The 21,727-nt window shown below is 37.7% G+C and overlaps 1 protein-coding gene across 2 annotated transcripts in view; it reads right to left on the bottom strand.

The window, feature by feature from the left end:
- The window catches only part of LRBA (LPS responsive beige-like anchor protein), a 363,721-nt gene that overhangs the window by 212,639 nt on the left and 129,355 nt on the right, over positions 1-21,727 (bottom strand). For both annotated transcript variants that reach the window (XM_066318056.1, XM_066318055.1), the window contains 2 exons: positions 21,606-21,714; positions 286-452 (listed from right to left, as the gene is read on the bottom strand). In XM_066318056.1, the coding sequence (XP_066174153.1) occupies positions 286-452; positions 21,606-21,714 (276 nt within the window). The remainder of the gene's footprint in view (positions 1-285; positions 453-21,605; positions 21,715-21,727) is intronic.

The following is a 21,727-nucleotide window of genomic DNA, read 5'->3' as shown; positions in this document are numbered from 1 at the left end:
GAAAGCACTTAAAAATATTTTTCAAATAAACAAAAGGGCTGGAACATCAAAAATAATTTGTGTCACATTTTGCTATAAAAGTTGAAAGTCACAAGACTCATCCTGTTTTCCACTGCTCTAACAAAACCAGTTCTCTGGCGTTCACCCATACTAAACACTGACACCTTCATTTTACCCTTTTTCAATTAGTTTGTTTTAAAAAACCATGTTTACCTCTGACCACATGTCAAATCACCAGAGCACTGCTGCACAAAAATATTTCACAGCACCCCAAAAACTCCTTACCTTGGTGCAGAGCTTCCCCAGGCTCCATGCTTGTCTGTCAGGATGTTGATAATTTTCTGTATGAGTTGTGTTGCAGTCACCTGGTCCCGGTACTTGGCTGCTGTGATCAAATGATGACACATTTTTTCTTCTTCTCGTTTGTCTGCAGAGTACTGGGCACACAGCGACTGGCAAGAAAATAAAAACTTTCTTACTCTGCATTTTAATTACACCAGCCAAAGGAAGTTTGATGCACTTCACAATCAATTACTTACACAAAACCCGAGAGAGAGAGAAGAATTGACCCCCCATTTTCCAGGTTTGAGAACTGAGGCCCTGTGCAGCTGCCTGCAGGAAATTTGTCTGGAGAGCCAAGCAAGCAGAGGATCTTGGTTTGCCATGAATTCTTTAACCACATCCCACACATACACACTCAAAATTTAGCAAAAGCCAACACGTTAGTGGCCAGACTGCATAATAAAACATATCAAATGAAAGTGGTTATGCCTATAATGAAGTGAACAGCTTTATATAAACAATGGCAGATTTCAGAATAATGAATGTCAGCTAGCTGACCACTCCACTCCCATGACCCTTGATTAGATTTGGGGAGCCAACTGCATAAATTTATATATCTGTGAAAGTTAAGGAGAAAAATCCACATTTTTTCAGACAGAAAACAAAAGACATCTGAGGACTAAATCGATCTTTATCAGGTGGCTTCTCAAAGTTGAGCTCATTTGCAGGCCAGCACTGGAGAATCAGTAACTTTCCCAGCACTATTACACCTGTTGTATAAACATCTTCTGCTTGCCCACCTGCTCAAAGGAAAATTCTAGCAAATAAGAACTCTAAGTCACGCCTACAAACTGAAATCCAAACTATGAGAGAGTCTTTGTTACAACACTGTCTCACAGTTTCGGGTTTTGTTGATCTGAAAATTTGGCTGCTAATAAACAACTCAAAAAAAGGGCACCAAATTTTTATCGCCCCCTCACCAAAACCCCATTTTGCTGTACATGAAAACCCACAAGAAATACAAATATTGGTAGAAACAATAAAGGCTTTTCCCCACTTCAGCACTCTCTCTTTGTAATTTCAGTTTTCATCTCACAATTCCACAGATCACATATGCCAGACAAAGCATTTTGGCCTTTGTCAATGATTGGATTATTCTATGATCTAGTTAGTGGAATGGACACAAATGTCTGCCTAACAACAAAAAAAATTGCTTTTTCTTTGGGAAGCACAGCTGATGCAGACACTAGTACAATCATTTCTTAGAGGTTAGATATCAGCACAATATCATACGCTTTTTATGTTTAAAACACCAGCAATACTTTATCTATACATATGTACAAGCCCTAAAAACTTGCTGTAAATAAAAAAAAAAATCAGCAGGCTATGAATGCTATTCATACATGTGTATCTATAAATGTCATATAAAGTGACAGAAAGAATTTGAAGAAAAAAAAAAAAAAACACAACACAAAATAAAATTTGGCCTTGTGCAGATTTTAACAGATACCGGAGAAGAAAAATGTACTAACAGATGAATAAATTTTAAAGAACTATTCTAAGCATTTCACTATATTTAGGTATTTCCTCAGAATTTCCCCACATTTTACAGCAATGCTCACCTGACGAGCAGACATCCAGGAGGACTGAAGAATAAGCAGCTGACTTTCCAAGTCAATGAGACATCAAAAACTGTCTTTTGTATTCCTACATGAAGCACTTTACCACCCCTCTTCACAAAAATGTGAGATGACTAAATCATACCCAACACTTAACTGGATTTTTCCAGACCTTTCTGAACACAGCTGTCTTTCCCAATACATTGAATTATTTTACAGCCATGATGATTCTGATTTCTCTTCAGCACTTTGTAAATGTTTCACAAGCTGTTATTTTTAAGTTGCCTGAAAGGGCAGAATTCTAAAAACAAGTGAATAAGGTAAGCTAAGTAGTAAAATGTTTTAAAGTGCTCTTTAATGGATCCTCCTTTACAATTTGAACAGCAACTTTTCATATCTGACATAAAATCCATAGATATAAATCACATTAGAGGGTTATTCTTTCCCCATTATCAATCTCTGTCTCTTTATGGAACATTAAAGTCACATTTGACCTTAAAACATGATAAAATGGAAATCAAACTAGAATGTTTTGTAAAAGATATAATGAACTTGTACCTCTTTTAAAAAAGTCTCTTTATGATGTGATTTTGAACACATTCTTCATTAAATACCAACAAGGATTTTCAAAATGTAGCTGTGACAAACGAAGAAAAAAATGCTATTTTATTGTCCTGACAACTTCCATGAAAACATAACCAGCCTGTTATGAACTGGAAATAGAACTCCACTTTTCAGGAAATTCAGCACTTAATATGAATAGAAATTTGCAATTATATACCAAAACTAAGAGGCTCCCACAGGCAGCAATCCCACAAAATTATAACATCTCTTTAGGAAGAACCCTTAACCATTGCACGCTCTTTGCAACCTATATTTTACTAACAAAACCTGAAAGAAGACACAGTTCTGCCAGATATCTGTCACATGCATATATATAGTCACTAAGCCTAGGAAAGTTCTTCAAGACTAACCTTCTCTTTGATCATACAGGTGTCTCACCAGTTCAGTGGTTCGGTTTCTACCCTCAATATATGCCAAACATACAGCAAAAGAGAAGTTATTTCTCCACCTCCTTCTCTCAAACACTTTGAATACAAGACTGAAAGAAGACTGGTTCCACCAAAAGAATGAGAAAAAGACATATCCAAAAGTAGCCAATCCCCACTAGATTATTCTGAAAGCACTAAAAAGTCCCTCTTTGTGTTCATTTTCCATTTGACAGGTTCACCTGATGCACCACTTCCAAAGATGCAAGACCAGGATACACAGTGGTACACAGTCAGTGAAGTCAGTGCTTCACACTAAACCCCCATCATTCCATTTATGTAAATTAGAACTCCACCTTGATTTCTGTTTGTGCACAACCTCAAAAATGTATTTTTACAGTTTGATTTCTTTTTCAGTGTTTGATCTCTTGCACCTGCAATGTGCACCCTGTCATGCCAGGACATAATTTGACAATTAAGATACTCAGTTAAACAGAGTTGTCAAACCTTCCTCCCACTGCTGCCTTGGCCCACACGATTTTTGTTATCTGTTTGGGCAAGGGTGCAATGGAACTGTAATCACAAAAGTAGTGCAGTCACACTTAGGATGAAACAAAAGTGTTGAAAGGGGGGAAAAAAAAAAAGCATTTTCAGATACACATCTCACAGGCAATCTCCAAAAAATCTTAAATTCAGTGAGTATTGAAATTTTTACAAAGGAGAAGTGTATTAAGCATGAAATAGAGACAAGACTCTTGTTTTCCAGCCCTTCATGCAGGATAGAACAAAATCCTTTGCCATTATCACAGAACAGGGCTTTTCCTCTCTCTTGTTCTCTGCAAGAGAGAAGGACAAGACTGCAGGCAATTTGAACGCATAGCTTACCTAAAGATTCACTTTCAAGGAACTGGAATTCTGAAGGGGCACAAGGTCTTCCAAAAGGCAAGTTATATATATGAAAATACAGTAAATTCTGTATGCAGGAAATATCCCAGAAATACTGACAGGGTGAGTTAGTCTATTCCACCTGTCTGTATGTCAGTGAAGAGCAGGATTAACCTAGTTTTCAGAACTATTTTATCTTTGATCTCTACCAAAATGTCAAATAAAAGATTTTCTCTGCGCAGTACCCTCTGCATCGAGCACCTCTGCAGCCCCAAAATTACAGTTTAATGCTTTCTACAAGCAATTCAAAAGTTTAATAGTGTAGGGCTTTTAAAATAAATGTTGCACCTTTTTACTTTTTTCTTCAACTCTGAGATCCCTGAACACTTGTACATACGCCAGTTCCTTTGTCTAATTTAGCTAAAAGCTATTGGCTTTGTGAACAGCCTGTCTCAGAGGGTGTCACTTAGGAGGAAAAGTCATCCATAAGATAACCCACAGTTGTGCCACTAATGCGAATTCCCTACAAATAAGGATATTTTAGTAAATGAAGGAGCTCCTCGGTCCTCTGCTTTCACAGATCTTTGCACTTGACCTCTGACCTGAGGTTTAAAGTCTGGACTAAAAATGCTACCCAGGGAAATCTTACAAAGACTCCTGAATAAGACTTAGAAAAATGAAAGCTTAAAACCTCAACAGCGAACAAAAGTCAACCAATGACAACGTCTGACAGGCACCGTCAATTCTGAAGTGATGCCTCTGTCATCCAACGACTCCAAGTATTGATTTCTCTCAGCATGAAAAAAGCTTAAGCCAATGAAATAGATATAGCATCATCCCCCCGATAATAGCCATCAAGGTTAACACCAGCAGAACACTTATCAAAGTATCTCTTCTATTTCTTCTTGTTTTAATGGACTGAACACAATGCAATGGCTTCACATCTCTTCAACCCATGGCTTTCCAAACCTCATTTATCCACTTTTCCAGCCTTTTATCTGATTTCAACATTAAAAAGAATCTGCATCTAAATCAACTGTTTGTAATATAAATGGGACATGAGGAGGGGGAAATGAAAAAAGAAAAAAAAAAAGAAAAAAAAAAGAAAAAAAGGGAAAAAAAAAAAAAAAAAAGGTAGGTTTATAGCCAGACATTCCTGAGGGGGGGAAAAAAAAAAGTGCATTTAAAATAACAAGAGGAGGAAAAAAAGCACAGGCCACAGTTGACATAGATCACACCAAACACAGACTGGTAAAACTATGGTCATGACCAGAAAAAAAAAATCTACCACAATCAGTTTGGGTTTGTGATTAAAGAGAAATGCAAGGATCTCAAGAGACATCTGGTTTTAATCTGTGCTGAGCCAACAGCTTTATTTTTTACCTTCAAGTCTCAAAGAATTAAGCTTTACTAGGTCCAAATAAACACTAGGCAACAGCACTTTTATGCAAATTGCATCTTTCAAATGAACCCAATTTAGTACAGTAGGTAAATGAGACAAACTAATTTGAGTTCAACTGGAAAAAAAGCAGCTGTCAGAAGAAAGAAATAGACAAAATCAGATTTCTTCTGCAGTGTCCACTAGCACCACTAAAAAGACCTTTTTTAGCCTTTTTCTTTGATGCTGATCTAATGATATTATTCGTGTGACAGAAGCACTCTCAGAATCAGAATCAAAGCCAAAGCTTTGCATAAACAAGTAAGATCCTTCCCTTTTGGCTAGAAACTGGGATTTGCTACGCTATTCCAATATTCTAACTCTCTAAGCATCACTGCTAACCACTGGCATAAACAATACAAAGGGAGAAATGCTCTTTTCAAACCCAAAGACCTGTTTTTTACTGTATTTATGTGTATTTTGCATTCAAATCATGCACTAAGATAGGAACTTTCCTCCCTTCCTCTTCTGCAAATCCAGGTTGTGAGTAGTCCCCTCATGCTGCTCTAGTTTAAAACAGTCTAAGTGCCTAAAAGCAACACACTTTGGAATAAATTTGACTTTTTTGGGTTCACATCTTCCAAGCATAAGGCATTTTTAAGCCTAGAAAGAACGCAAGTACCATTCCCTATGCTCTAGATACAGAAAAGCTCAGCATTCCTTCAAAGGTGGCTCTGTGCTCTCAGACTGATATTAAACAAAGGAGCCAGGGATGATTTCTTCAGCCATTCCCCAAGCATATTGTATCATCCTTGTGACATTCAGTGGCTTCAACACCACCACAGATATTAGCGCTGTATTCACTGAAGAACTTCTAGTCCAGTGCAACAAGCAAACCAAATCCACAACCAGCTTCTGGAACTGACACACTCCCTTATTTTATAAGGAACACCCACCCTGTCCAAAAAATGACATATACTCACATCATCTAAGGATTCACCACACGTTCTTAGTGGCCAAAATTCAAGTCACACTGGTGTGTTATTTCACAGGTGTTGGATACTTGGGTTTCCTATCTTTTCATATTGTCCTTTCTGTGCAACTTCACTTTTAAAAAGGGGGTAAAATACCTTTGAATCAGCTGAAAGCATCTAAGTATTGAAGTGGGCCAGATACAAAGCTCTAGAATGTCCCCATTCATTCCCTTACTGAGAGGTGACCACCACCTCTCCAACAGCCCCATTCCACTAAGGCACAGGAAAGGATTTCCACTGCCTTGAAGGTGGACACAAAGCAGTTCAGCAATTCTGGCCCCCCAGCAGCTTCCCCAGGATTCACATTTCCAGACACCCTGCTGCCAGCACAGTTCTTTTACAGCCCACAGCACCAAGACCTGGCACAGGAGTGACACCTGAACAGATTGAAAGTCACAAGCAGTTGCGATGGCACGGCTAAACCTGAAATGAAGTCTCTAAGAGCAGGCTACACACACCACTGAGGATTTTGAACACAACTTACTAGTTAAGAAGCCCTTAGAGGTACCACATAAAAAGCAATTTTTCACAAGTTTTGCATCTGATTAATTCTGAATAGTTTTTCATACTAGTGGCAAAAGGTGCATTTCTGTAAGTGGGGAAACAATAACACCTTAAAACATAGAAAAAAGACATTCTCAGTGAGTGGGAAAATGTAGCCAGAATGATTCAGACAAACAGATAAACTAAAGGAAAATTTGGAACTTTACTACAAAATACCTTGTACCACCAGTTCCCCTCCTAAGTGGTACAGAGCATTTTGCAATAAAGTTCCAAATGAAGTCACTATAAATGTGGCTTCAGTCTCTGGCTATAAAAAAAAGTGAAAGGCATTTGCATTACTTAAAATTCTTTAACCTCTACAGCAATCAAAGGGACAGCTATAAATACTTAGGTATATCAGTATTTAACACCTGACTTATGTTAATGGTCTCAACACTTACCTTGCAGGAATGTGGATTTCTATACAGGATTCATTATTATATAAGAAGTGCCATACATATTGTATGTAGAATCCCAAGCAAAAATAATCAATGTGCCTCTGTTGATTTTGTTATTTATTATTTGATATCCCTGCTATATCACACTTAATAAATTTCCTTATAAATTTGCAAAACACATGCAAAGAAAATTCATTTCCAGCCAAAAACCTCTTCATAAACAGTTTCCAAGCTTATGTAAAGTTCCAGCTTTGCAAAAGGCAGAAAGATTAGCCCCTTGAGATATCCCTGCAGTCTGGGATCTGTGTTTCTGGTTCTATTTTCTACATAGCTCCCCTCAACCACTTTTCAGCTTTCCCTGTTTAGAGTCTTGGATTCAGAATACAACTCTGATTTTAATCCAGGAGTTTGAGAGTGTATCAGAATCAATTAATGAACAAAGAACAGAGAGATCACATTCATTTGAGATAACAAGCATTGAGGCATAACAATTTCCTACCTCACCATGAGGGGTTGCATGCCAGTGACAAGCACATTTTTAATAAACATTAGTAATTTGGATACCACATTGTTTTCAGACCTGACTGGGGTCCTAAAGATGTCACTTATGTGGTTTAGTGGGAAAATTAAAAAAAAAAATAAATTAAAAAATAAAAAATTAAAAACATGTAATTGTCCTTGATGGACAGTTCAGGACCACTACAGCCTCTCACAGCAGAGAGCAAGCACCCTGCCTGGCACGTATCCTTGAGCAACACTGCCAAACAGGATAAACACAGGTTTGCTGGCAAAGGGCTTCCTTCCCACACATGGAAAAAAAGCCCTTTAGTTACTGCCATCAAGTCATCTTCATCTGCATCTGCAGAAACATTTTAATTCATTACTAACGAAAAGTATTAAGGTTGCGTTTTGGTTTGTTTGAAGGGGTTTTTTGGCCAGAAAAGTTTCAAATTACTAGAGAGAATCTGTGAAAAAAGGAGGATTACATGGAATTTTATTCTAAAATATATTCAAGAATAACAAGTTCAGCGCTGCCAATTTACAAGGTTCTAACTTGCATTCCAAACTTGCTCTCTACCTCTTTGTCAACTAAGAAAGATTCTTGAGAGGCTTATTCTTTCCAGGACCAAGTATTTTAAAAGCAAGCTATTTCGATGAAGATGATGAAATGGTAAAGAAAAAAAAATCTAAAAAAATTTTTAAAAAACACAAAAAACCCACCACACCACAGAGGCAAAGAGAAGGATTTTTAAAATATGGTCAATATGGTCTTTTATAGCAGCTATTCTTTAAAATCATTCCTAGTCACTTACTTTGGAAACATGTAAAGAGTCACAATCCCAGCTTTGGCTTAACCTCTGCCTTATCTTAAAACCTCCTGTCAGAGTTCCTAGAGCATCAAACTATGAAAAGCAAATTGTTTTAACTTTATCCCCCCAGCTCCTTTTTTATAGTATTCTATGTTTTGTGTTTCCTTCCACCTAGAGCATGAGACTTTTCCCCTTATGACTGGTTCTCATGCATTAAGGTAACACGATTTGTAATTTTAGAACAACATGAGATGTATATGAAGCGCTTTTTTTAACTAACATTTTTTAGTTCAGAAAAAGTTCTACCACCCTTGAAAGGTTGACATTTGGCTCTAAAAGTTGTTGGGGGGGGCATAAGTTAATTTCTTTTCTAACAGGGTGATTTTACTAACCATGAAGAGACAGCATTTGAAATATTCCCATTATTGAAAGCATTAAAAGACAACAGCCTCTGGGTTTTTACAGCAGTCTCAAGTGAAAAACATTCATTCATACAACTCTAGATCCTTATACTAAGCAATATGGAACACAGACGGAGAATATTGCTTTAAAATTTGTATTTTTTCTTGCTCTCATGGTGTAAATGAAAAGACTGCAACAATGCAAGACACAGTACTGCAACTAGCACAGATGCTCCCTTCAGAGAAATGAACTATGTAGCACCAAGCTTCATCCTTCATGTTATAAATTTTAATTTAAAAAAAAATATAATACCCCTTAACAATTTACTTACCATTACATAGGAACATGTAAGAGCCACTTCCTAATTTTTCTCCTTATTTCTCATTTCAACATTACTTTTCAGAATTTGTGAAACGTACCGATTTCAAGGTTCTGATTTTCTTGCTGAGCTTTGATTTTGGCTCTGTTTCAGTTCAGCATGCAAGGTTTTTTCCTCTCTGGTTGTTTTGGGCTTTTTTTTTTTTTTTTTAATGGTATGAGGGTGATTTCATAGTACCCCTCAATACAGTTATCAGCATTTTCTACCAACAGCTGAACTCAGATGTTGGTGTAAGACCACAAAACAGATTACACATTCCAACTGCACAAATCCTGCTTAACTGGACTTCGCTAATTGACTTAAATTCAGTCAAAAACACTGAACTCAATACTTGGAGCTTGTTACATTCAGAGCACAACAGTCATGCAGGATTAAAAAAAAAACCAACACAAATTCTGTGGATTTTTATAACACAAATCTGAATTCTGGTGTGAATTACAGTTCACTTATTAAAATCACAGGTTTTGAAATAAAGTACAGGGACTAATCAAAATCAGCAGCTTCCACCAGACATGCACAAAACCGAAAGAAACTACTGAAATTACATAAAACATTATATAAAACACATGTAAGCAACAGTTATTGGGCATACCAAAGAGCTATGTAACAACATCTCACACACACTTTAACAGCTTCAGTTACACTCCAGCCAAAAATCTCTTTCTAATATTCCAAATTTCTGAACAGCTTCAAACAACTGTGATCCAAAAAAACAACCCAGGAAACATTCCTCCCTCCTCTCCTGCCGACCATATGAAACTGCCTTGCAAAACAGCATTGGGCCAGTGCCAAGGTGAGTGGTGCTGGCTACAGGGCTCTCAACAACTGCTTAGAAATGAGATATCTCAGGTTTCTAACAGGCAGCACAGGAAAAAAATAATCAACAATATTTAAAAGTCAGAATATCTGTTTTGGTTTTTTGGGTTTTTTTTTTTTCCTTTTGTAAATGTTTCCTTGGGACCAAGCATGGAGCCAGCACAGCTGAGGATGACCCAGTCCTGCTGGTGGTAGTGGAGAGAGGCCAGGGCCAGCCCCAGCCTCTGGTCCCAAGTTATGACAACTTTGTTTCACAAGTTCCACACATTCTCTATAATACAGCAACCCATCCAGTGACTGAGAGTTTTGCTTGCTTTGTTCATCAAGGATTGGCATCAGTCACAAAAGATGGACTCCCAAACTGCTGTAAGGACAACAGACAATTCAGGATAGTTTTGTAAGACTTAAATCTCGAGTTTCTGCAAGGACAGGCAGGGAAAATGCTTGAAGGAGCACAAACATCTCAAAATCCATGACGCCATCGTCTTGGCATTACTAATTTGACTTAGAATTTGTTCCTGAAAATTTTTGACAAAAAAAACACAGTATCTTTGAAGAAAAAACACAGAATGACGACCAAAGCACTTGCCCTGCTCATCACAGTCACTATCACCACATTCCAAGCCCTTCTTCCAAGAGATATCGAAATCTTTTAAGATGGCCAGAAGCCTTCAAAGATGCATTTTCTAAACAGTGAATTAATAACAGGGACTTGGAAATGTGAGCAGGGAACAGGTGAGAGGGAGGAGCGGTGAGAAAAGTAACGGGATTCTGCTTGTGTAAAGCAGAATAGTGAGGATGGTTTGGTTTTCTGATTGGCAAATCTTTCTAAGGATTGACTCTAGCACTTCCAGCCAGACTCCAGATTAAGTGAAATCCAGAGGTTTCTAAGTGACTTGGAAGTTTACCTGCCAAAATAATCACCAGAAGAGCAACTTAACTGCCTGACACATCTTCCTTTTCATGACCCAAGACCATCTCGAAGGAATTGGCTCAGCTTTCTCCCATTTAGGTCAAAGAGAAAAATCAGTAGATCGACTCCTTCTGTAAACACTCTGATAAAAGAATAACGTGAAGCAGGAAGGAAAAGATTTTCTAACTCTCTTACAGTGATTCCCACTTAAAAGCAAACACAGGGAAGTTAAGATAAAAAACCTGGACCACAAAGCAGTGATGTAAAAGAGGCAATGTGAAAGGACCTTTCAATTCCAGTTAAGAATTCTGATCAGTGCAGTCCTGTTCCCTTTCCTGGAAAGCTGCAGAGATCTACTCAGAAATACAAGGCTACCTTTGTAAAAGATTAGGAATATCATCCCTGGATGGATGTGGCTTGACAGTTTTCCACCATTTCCACCTCCCTGGATCCCAGACAGCCCCATCTACTAAAAACTACAGATGATTTTATCAATTTAGCTGCAAAATCCTTATTAAAGCAATTACTGTCTCTTTTCAACCATCACTCAAGGAGGTGTTTATTTCCGCACGTCACAATATTTTGCTCATAATGGAGCATTCTCAGTGAAAGGCTGAAGCTTTCAATGGAATAAGAAAGTAAATTTTTTACACTAAACACAACATTTTGTACAATTTTCTCCTCAATAATATACTAATAGATAAAACAGAAAAATATTCTATGGAAGAAATATAGGTAACAGTAAAAACCTTGACTGTAAGTGCTTTCAGGAACTACCGACAAACACCTTCAAACATTTTGTAAGCATCTCACTATGTTGTCCCAAAGCTGACTTTCCTAAGTAACCTTCAAGACCACCAAAAAATAAACCTGCAGGTATCAGCTTTGTCATGCCTCAATCAGGAGACTGTATTAACTACAAAATGAGACTTTCCTGTGAGGATTTCAGTCCAAACAAGAGAACGATGAGGGTAACCACAGGTGACTTCATCAAGAAGCCACAGGTCAAGACAAGCAGCTACTCAAAATATGAACCTGAATTTCAATCCATTATTCTATAGGGTCAGGTATGCTGTGTCTTTTAGGCACATCCAAACCTGGTTTGGGGTTGCAGATCAGTCTAACACGGAGATACCTGTTCTTCCTTTCTCTTATAGAAACATCAGTGTGCTCATGCTTGGGTAAATCATCCAGATAAAAAGCATGCTTTGCAACTTGAGTAAGGTTCAGAGTTTAACAAATAAACTCTTTTTATATTCAGCTCTAACCAGTAGTTTAGTGGGTCAGTAAATGAGGGTACATACTGCAGGTGCACTCTTGTACATACAGCTGCAGAGTGAGCTGCCTTCATAAAGTCACTTCTAAATTTTCATTTCAAATACTAGACACTACAGAAAATATTATACAAGTAACACAAATAACATCACTCTAATACCTGCATGCACCAGTCTACCCCCAGTACCCTTAGAACTGAAGAGTTTTTACATGAAATCCAGCTATAGTCAAGTGGATGGGCTATAACCCAACAGCCTGAACTCAGGTCAGCCATAAATAATATTTGTAACTTGGGGGCTTTTGCCAGGAAAAGTCAAATGAGAGGAAAAACCATGCAGAGACAGCATTAGCGTATAGGGAATTATTTTACAATTTTGTGACCTTTTTCTTCAATTGCTATTATAAACAACCTTTTTACATAAAAACAACACTTTTGAAAATGAAATTGTATGTAGAATATTCAAGACTACTGCCAAAAGACTGTCAAATACATCTGGACTACAAATGATAATATGTTGAATCAAAAGCTAGCACCCATTTAGCAATCAGATGCATATTTCATCCTTAATGAAGGCCTGAAAAGAAGAGTTCACTTTATTCTGGATGCAGGTATCAAAGCAGATCTCACAAAGCAACACAGGCGCATCATCTAAGGATCTTTTTCACATTAAGAATCCTATTAGAAGGAAAACACTAAAAGGTAATTGAATTTCCCTCAGTTATCTTCATCTCTGTCAGCTCCTGCTACAATAACTTACTCTCCAGAGCAGAGATAACTCAATTCTGTCCAGCAAGCATATGTTATGAATCTCCAAAGCAAACTTGTCTAAATCATTCTGGTCTTCTATCAAGGTTGGCTGTAGATATGAACTCTGACAGAAAGCAAACAAATTTATTTTTATCTTTTCAATAATTCGCTTCCCTGTGCCTTGATGGAAGAATCTTAAAGATATAAATGTTTCCACTAATTCTGGAATTATGAAGGCTGGTTGAAAGCATTTCATCTAAAAGTTAACGCTATTAAAACCTCTTCAATTCCCTAGCCTGTTTTAACAGAAACAAAAAAGCAGTTTCAGGTTCCTGTAGGCAAACAAACTATTATCATGCTGTAATTAACACTTTTTTCAGAATGATTCTGATATTTATATTTTCACCTCCAGTGGAAATGCTTAAGGTACAAATAACAACAGAAGAATAAACTTGTTTCCATCAAAGGTCTTAAAACATCAAAGTAAGCCAAATCCTCCACTGATATACACAATCTACTTTGACTTTAAAGGTCACATTTTGGGAAGGTATCATGACTTATTTAGACCAACATCACGAAAGCAAAATAAAAGAAAAAGCACCCAAAGAAAGGTCGTATGACAAGAAACAGTAGAGCTAATTCCAGAAGGAGAGGAAAATACAAGGTAAGAGCCTGGCCAAACTGATATAAACTGTACAATTCCTGTCAGTTTCCTTCAGGCTCTCCAACATGTGTGTAAAAAACAGTCTGCAGAATGAGTGAATAAGGAATTGACAGAGTTCCTTGCTGACACTCAGCTACTCAGAATTGTTTAGTCACAAAGGAGAGGAACTGGAGGAGGGGAAGCTTGGAAGACCAAGTCATGATAATAATAAAACAGCACAGAAGCTTCACCTTAGATAATAAAACACAAAAATTAATCCAATTTTAGATATAAAGTTATGTCCATCGTGTTGACCTGTATCTTTGCTCCTTTTTGCCATAATTTGGCAGCTATTGGAATTAATCCTTCATTTCACTTGCTGGAGTCAGCCTCCCAACTGTAAGCATTGAGTGTAGTCATAAGCCATTATCAGCAACAGCTTCATTCTTTTAATTACAACAGTGTAATGAACAGGAGGTGCTCTAGGAAATACTGCTTGTGATCCACGTCTCCTCACCCAAGCTGACTCACTACCAGGGAAAAGGCATTTTACAACCCAAGCATCACTTCAAATTGCAGAAGAGTGGGAGTGTATTCTGGGAGAGTGTTACTGCATTTTCCTTTTCAGTAAACTCTTCCTTAGGAATGCACACTTTGACAATAGGGTAATAGGCTTGACAGTGAAGCCCAAAGATAATAAACACATAACAGGAAAGAAATTATGCTAAATGAAAATAAGTTCAAGTTTAAAACTGAGCATAGTATTTAAGCCCAGTTGAAATACTGAGAAAAAACACCTTCAAGTACATAGACCCTGAAGATCTTCTGTGACTGTGTCAGCTCCAGTATCAGAATTATCTTAATGTAACAGCCTTCTCATTTAGATCAAACTGAGTAGCAATAAAACACATAGGAGGGATGTGTACTGTCACCAGTGGTCTTTCTTCAAAGCTGAACAATTCCTAACACTGCTCTTAAAAAGGTACATAAGCAATAGAAGTCGTCTCCGGACAGAAATTTTAGAATAAGATATCCAATCAAGCACAAACAGGATATTTGCTTTTTTAGTGCAAGAAAATTACATTCTATTTACACTGTATTACTTCAGTCCAGATTATTTAAGAATCATTACCTGGCATGAGCTACCATAAAAATCTGTACATGAATAACAAATAAGGTAAACAATACTGATTTATTTTTCATGAAGAGGTGAGAACAACAACATTTCCAGTGAGAACATCTCATTTGAAGCAAGAAATTTCTTACCTGGCTAGCTTAATTTTCATATTATAAATATAAAAATATGCAGAAAAACATGGAAAATGTTTTAATAGACAACATAAAATCTGTATAAAAAGATACAGTATTAGGAGTTCAAAGGAAACATATGCCATCCAAAAGAAGGCATTTTTAAAAACAAATAAACAAAAAGCTGGAATGGTTAAGCTATAGAAAGAAAATGGCATTCTTCAGTAAGTCTCTCCAAAGAGAGAAAAGAGTAAAAAATATGTCAACTACAGCATGACGGTCTTAAAAACAGAATGAAGCAGGTCAAAAGAGATGGAGGAACAATTGCATCAAGCCATAAAAGGCATATTAAATTATATTTCAAACAAATCAGGAGGCAGGAGCCCATTAAGGAGTCTCTGTAGAGCTAATAGAAGATCAAAGGGCAAAAAGTGCTCCTGGATGGAACACATGACCACCACAGAACAGAGATGTTATAAAAGAATACTGGGAAGAGAGCAACTGCTGAGACCAGGCAGTGTCCACTCAGGTGATCCAGAATAACACAGGGATGAGCGCAGCCATCAGCTGCACTGCTCTTGTCCAAACTGCCTCAGTGCCAGAGGAAAGAAATATGCCAAACGGATTCTGGAGGACCGCAGGGAGCAACATGGCAACAAGCCTGTAGTTTCTAAAAGGCAAACTTGGAGATTTGTTTAAAGCAAAAAAGCAAACAAAGGAATAAACACTCTGGCAAGAGCCATCATTGCCTTTGTAAAGGAAGTCAGGCTTCATTAGATTTCTTTCAACGAGTTGCCCAAGACAAGGACAAGAACTATCCAGCTCATCAAGTCTGAATGCCAAAAAGATATTTAAAGAAAGGCAGGATGAGGTAGGGCAGATAAGAACATCTTATGATGAAGTTAAGATGCATTCCCACAGCAAAAGATAAGTTCAAAGACCTAAGGAGAGTAGATTATTTAAGCCTACTGATAATTTCTAGTGAATATAATAATCTGTAACAGTACTTATGAGAGGGGATAAACAGTTTTTAAAAGGAAATTTATCATTCACAGGAAGATAAAAAAAGGTGGATGTGTTAAATTTGTAAAAGAAGTCAGAAAGGACACAAAAAGTTGAAATCTCAAACACTGTAAAACACTGTGCATGACCTTCCCAGATATTTCTTTTTCAAATTACACTTAGTCTCCTTTGTTTCCCATGAGACAATTAATCCCAAAAATTGCCATCTCAGGAGTAAAAGTAGTTTAGTCTCCTAGTTTGGGACATGCCAACATATTGCAGCAGAACAAAATTGGTTAATCCTCCCATAAAAAAAAAAAAAAAAAAAAAAAAAAAAAAAAACCAACACCACCACACCACTCTCCTGTGCTCAGCACTCTGTGAAGCATTTAAAATACCTCAAAAACATGTTTAGAAATAGAAGTCAATTTTTTTCTTCCTTCTACTGACAGACAGATGGTGCTGTAACACCTAAACGTCCCAATGCAAAGGGCAGCACTTATCTACAAATTTAAATTTGAGAGAGTCAAGCTCGTTCACAACAATACGTGCAAAGCCTTGACAACAACTTTTGGGTGCATTCCTGCAGCTTGCAATATCCTTTATCTCCATGTGTTCTGTGGAGAACCATTGCTGCTGACCCACTCTAAAAGAGAAATTCCCACTGAAATCAGTACAGAATCTTCTGTTTTAATAAATAAGGGTATTATTATTAAGTGTGCTGAAAAACACTTAATATAGAAGGATGTTGCAAGAGCCACAGAAGGAATTTCTGATGCACAGGTTCTATAACAAAGCAGCTTTTGTTAAAAAAACTGGTAAATCATGTAGAATATGGACCCAGTCAAGGACTAAAACCTTCCTTCCCACAGTAACTTCTTATTACAGAGAAACAACAACCATCTACAGAAACTACAAAAACACCAAATACCTTTCCATAATTCTTTTAAGGGCTCTCAAACATTCCCTTTGACTTAGGGGTATTCTGTCAGAATTGACCCACAGTAAAATTTTTAATCACCTCCTCTGATACAAATAACGTATTCCAACATTGAATGTTTAGTGCATCAAAGGGGAAAAGATGTGGGGTACAGAAGATTATCCATCAAGGGAAGCACTGGATTTTGCCTTCTGCCAAGGAAACAAAAAGGAAACATCCAAGTCACTACTGGAATGCTTGCCTAGCCTTGCATCCCACCTCTGTCAAGGCAACACCAGTTTTAAGATTCGTTTCCCAGTATGAGCTGTGAAGTAAAACATTCTGTTTATTACCACAGCCTGTAAATTGACACTGAGTAAGAATTAAAACTGTGAGGAAGTCCAAGTCTTCCGCATGAAAAAACATAACTGAACGCAAAAGGGCAACAAATTTTACAGCAGCTGGAAATGCTAGATTTAATTATTGAAGAGAAATCATGCAGAGAAGTTAGCTGCCTAGCATGATTTATAACAAATGCAAAGGGAAAGTCATGTGAAATTCTCAGTTAATCAACAGAAACAGCCAATAACAAGAATGCCAGCACTTTCTATTTCTGTGCATGACAAGAATTTGAAAGAACTAAGACCAAAAATTCAAGGGGATGACACGACACAATCTTTCAAAAATGACACCTTGAGGAGGCAGGTTATTTTGCTAGTTAGAGTAGCAGTAATATTCAACTGAAAAAGTACCAAGGGGTTTGTTTTCCTCAGAATAAAGAATCCTTGTACGCTCATTATAGAAAGTTTTCTGAAAATTATTGTGTGGCACTCCTCTTCCACACACACCATAATGTACACCATTATAAATAGTTTGTACTGTGTATTTTTCCCCATTTTCTTAACTTCCCATGTGAATCATACATGCAAAAAAAAAAACCCCAAAACAAACAAGAAAAAAGAAACCATGTTCCTGGAGCGATCATCAAAAATACTTTACTCAAGCATTGAGACTTGGTATCACAGATTTTTGCCTAAATCCAGTAGTGCCATCCAATAGCAAACTAAAGCTTCACTAGAAAGACGAAATGCTGAACAATTGAGGCCTAAAAACCTTGCAGGTCTACTTATTTAGTATTCTATAAATATGTATATTCACCCAGAAGTACATCAGAAGATTTATATAAGACAGGAAGCATAGCCAAGGCAGTGGGCATTCCTGTCATAAATTATAAAATAAAGTCAATTAGAGTACAAAATTCCCTCCCCCTCCTCACACCAAATCCAATTATTCCCATAGGCCCAACTCCACAGCAGTCTGCACAAATAATCTAAGACACAGTGAGAATCACCACATTTTTCAAGGTCATTTTTAGAAAAAAATCTGGGTGGTAGCATGACACTACCATAAAGGGATTCCTCTTCAGGATTTTCAACTCTCCCAAACGCCACGGGTGAGATTTTGAAAAACACCTACGAGACATGTACACATAAGCCCCAGGGACAACAGAGAAAATTTAAGATTATATGTTAGAAATGCTCACTTTCCCACATTCACTGCAAAAGACGTGTGTTTCATTGCTATCTCATTACAGAAATGAGTAGAATTTTCCTTCATCTGGCTTCTTTTGCCTTCAACCACACTGTAAAATGAGTATGTGTCAGGTTTCCTGGTGACCTCCCCTTTTGTCTACATGCAGAGATGGGACTACCCCTTATGCAGGTAGCAGTGAAAAGACACTAGGTTTCTGAAAGAAAGAAAATTCCACGAGAAGGCACAAGTAGAATAGAAAATATTTCCTTTCTATTTTTTCAGTTTAAATTTAGCTCGCTGAGGCACTCAGAGTTTAACTGCATACCCAAAGTTACAGCACAAACTGAAACAACAAGCCATCAAAAATAAGCCAAAACACAAAACTACCCTTTCTTCAGAGACTCTTCTCAGGCTTTTGGTCATCCCACTGTATGGAAAGGGTTCCTCTTCATGTTCTTACCAATGCAGGGTCTCACCACATGGAGACAGAGCAAAGCCCAACCAGAGCTGACACAGCAAACTTCATACATGCTGCATTTGCTGTTGCTTCTCTGTCTCCTCTAGGATGGGAAAAAATTGATAGGTGGATATTCATCAAACCACTTTTGGAAGGAAAAAATCTCTCCTGTACTTGCAGTGAATTAAGAACCAAACAAGAGTGGCAACTTTTAAACTACCACCTGTCAAATCATTTCCTGCATCCCATTTCTATAAGATGCAGTTTTCAGCACAGCAGTGCCGTTCCTCTATTACCTATTTTCCTCAGCTTTTTCTTCCTCTTACAACCATCATCCTTACCCCACTTATAACTGAATATATAAAATTACACATAACAAGAAAGCTTCATTACGAAGCTTGCCTAAATTTCCCATTGCTTTTTCCTGCCTCTATGTGCTCCAAATACCAGACTTCAGCTTTAAAAAGCAAAAGACAACTTGCCTTTTACTTTTAAACTGTCCTTGCATACCATAGTGCAAACCTCTTCAAAATCTGACTCTGATATTGCAAGGCTCATCTTCACCATGACTTTTAGAAATGGAGAATTACAATCAGGTAGCAGTAAACATACTAAAGATCCTTAAAAAGGAAATTGGGGGTTGGATTTTTGCTGACCCAGTGTTAACATGGATTATTTCATATGAAATATGAAACATCAAACTTGCACGTCTGAATAATAATGGGTAATAGTTCTTTCCTTATTTCTCATCTGAGGGCCTTTATCCCTCCTCAACCAGCCTCATCTCCTTTCCCCATAGTGCTCAGAGGGCAAAACTTTATTCTGATCTGAACCACACATGCTGATCCCAACCATTTCTTAAAAAACCTGCAACTAGTAATTAGCAGAAGCACAGAACATTTTTAAATGTGATCAAACCCACATTTTCATATACATCATTTTCCTGGGCTAAATCTTACAGGATCCCTCCTCTGCTCACTTTTTCCAGCTATCACATCTTAAGACATGGATGGAACATGGTAGACCAGAATTTCTGACTGTAAATGTGGTACCTGCAGACTCGGATGGGTATGACTAATGGTTTCTCTTTCCCCAAAGGAACACACCACTGACAGAAGTCTGACACAGACATCAGGTTCTCAACACATTTGGCAGAGTACAATAGCTGCGTATCTTCAGTTTCCACACCTGTGGAAGTCATGCTGGATCAAAGTTTTTCCAACACAGGAACAAAACTTAACTGGATAAACAGACTGCTGATATTTGAGTACACCATTTAAGCTCCACCTGATGAGTTAAATCTCTTGAGCCACCACCACTGAGACAGGAGAGATTCAAACCAGCATCAGCCTAAAATATCAGCCAACTCTCATCCCAGAGACTTGTCACAGCAGAACTCAGAGCTCTATTAAAAATGTAAGTTGATGCTCTGTTTAAATTTCTTCCAGACACCATAAAAGGTATCTTGAGGCTGAACCAGAGCTAGGAGTGCAGTTGTCACTGAACAACAGCATTCACACAGAGCCTGTACTTATATGACAGAACTCTTCATTTCTCTCACATTTCCTACATACACACACCCCTCTTGGCAAATAGTTTGCATCTGAAGGAAAAAAAGTGGGCTGCTCATCTAATCAATAACACCATGTCATGCATGGAGCTCCTGCATAAATCCAGAGCAAAAGATGTCAAGCATGTCCCAGTCCAGTGATTATCAGGCAACGGAGTAAAAGGATGCACTTTTCATCTCCACAGGACTGTCGCCAAAGCCTTGATGTAATAAATGAAACATGCCTGCTATTTCAGCATTGCAGAAGAGTACTGTAGATACCTTCCAACATCTCTGTTTGCAGGAGGGGGTAACTAGCTCTAGATGAAGTGCAGATATGTTATTAGACAACGCACAGCTTGAATCCCGGGGCCAACACAGATGACCTTTAGAACATAAGCACTGTCTAAGACAAATATGCTTTCATCTTTGGGGAGTATTTTTTCAAGTAAAGATTTAAGAGGAAAACAGTTTAGAAGTACGTAAAGCACAAATGTGCCTTCAATCTCTTAATGCTTCATTTTAAAAACAAAACCACAAGTAATATCACATGTCAGAAGAAAGACAAAGTACTCTTTAAGTAGAATATTAGTGAATTGAGAGAGATTTAGCTTCATTTTCATTTACCCAATAATTAAAGCACAGGGAAAGCTGATATGTAATGTAACCAACATCCTAAACTGGAGGTATGACCAAAGTGATTCAGAAAACAGGCTTGTATTTTTGTTAGAAGTAATACAAGTTTATTACAAAAACAGAGACTTAGATTCCCCTAAGTGGGGTGAAAATATGAAAACATAACTAAACCACACTGAGGCATGTAAAACATAAGGAGAATGGGTTTAGAGAGGGATTAGCTAAATAGCAGATGATACAAAAAGAAAAAAGAAAGTAATTTCTCATTTTACACTTCACAGGCTGTTACCACTTATCTTCAGCAAAGTGGTTTTTTTCAGACCTGTATCTTGACTGTGATGCTAAGCAGCTTTAACACATACAGTGATATTTGCTAAATGAAAAAGAGCAGCATTGCTATGATAAAATTCCTTCCCCTACAATCTACGGTGGGCAGATTTCAACAAGTTCTGAGGTGCTCTGCTCAGCCTGTTTCTCCATCAAAGTTAGTGGCAAACTTATCAGATCACCCTATGACTGCAAAGCACCTTTCAGAGTGGAACCTCCTGAGGCCTGCAAAGCCCATATCACAGCCTGGAATCCTTAATCACAGTGGGATGGTAATGCTTCTGTGTTTTGCTTTTTTGAGACGAGCTTTCCTCTCTTACCTCAAATTCTGCATGGCGGTTAATATCCTCTGCCCTCTGTCTGCTCAGGATAAATTCTGCTTCATTAGCCACTCGTACCAGATGCTCCTTCATGGTCTGACTCAGCAACCTGAGGACAGAGA

This window comes from Sylvia atricapilla, chromosome 4 (genome assembly GCF_009819655.1).
Source record: "Sylvia atricapilla isolate bSylAtr1 chromosome 4, bSylAtr1.pri, whole genome shotgun sequence".
Classification (NCBI taxonomy): domain Eukaryota; kingdom Metazoa; phylum Chordata; class Aves; order Passeriformes; family Sylviidae; genus Sylvia; species Sylvia atricapilla.
The sequence above is the reverse complement of the archived record's forward strand: the minus strand, read 5'-3'. Positions and strand labels throughout refer to the sequence as shown.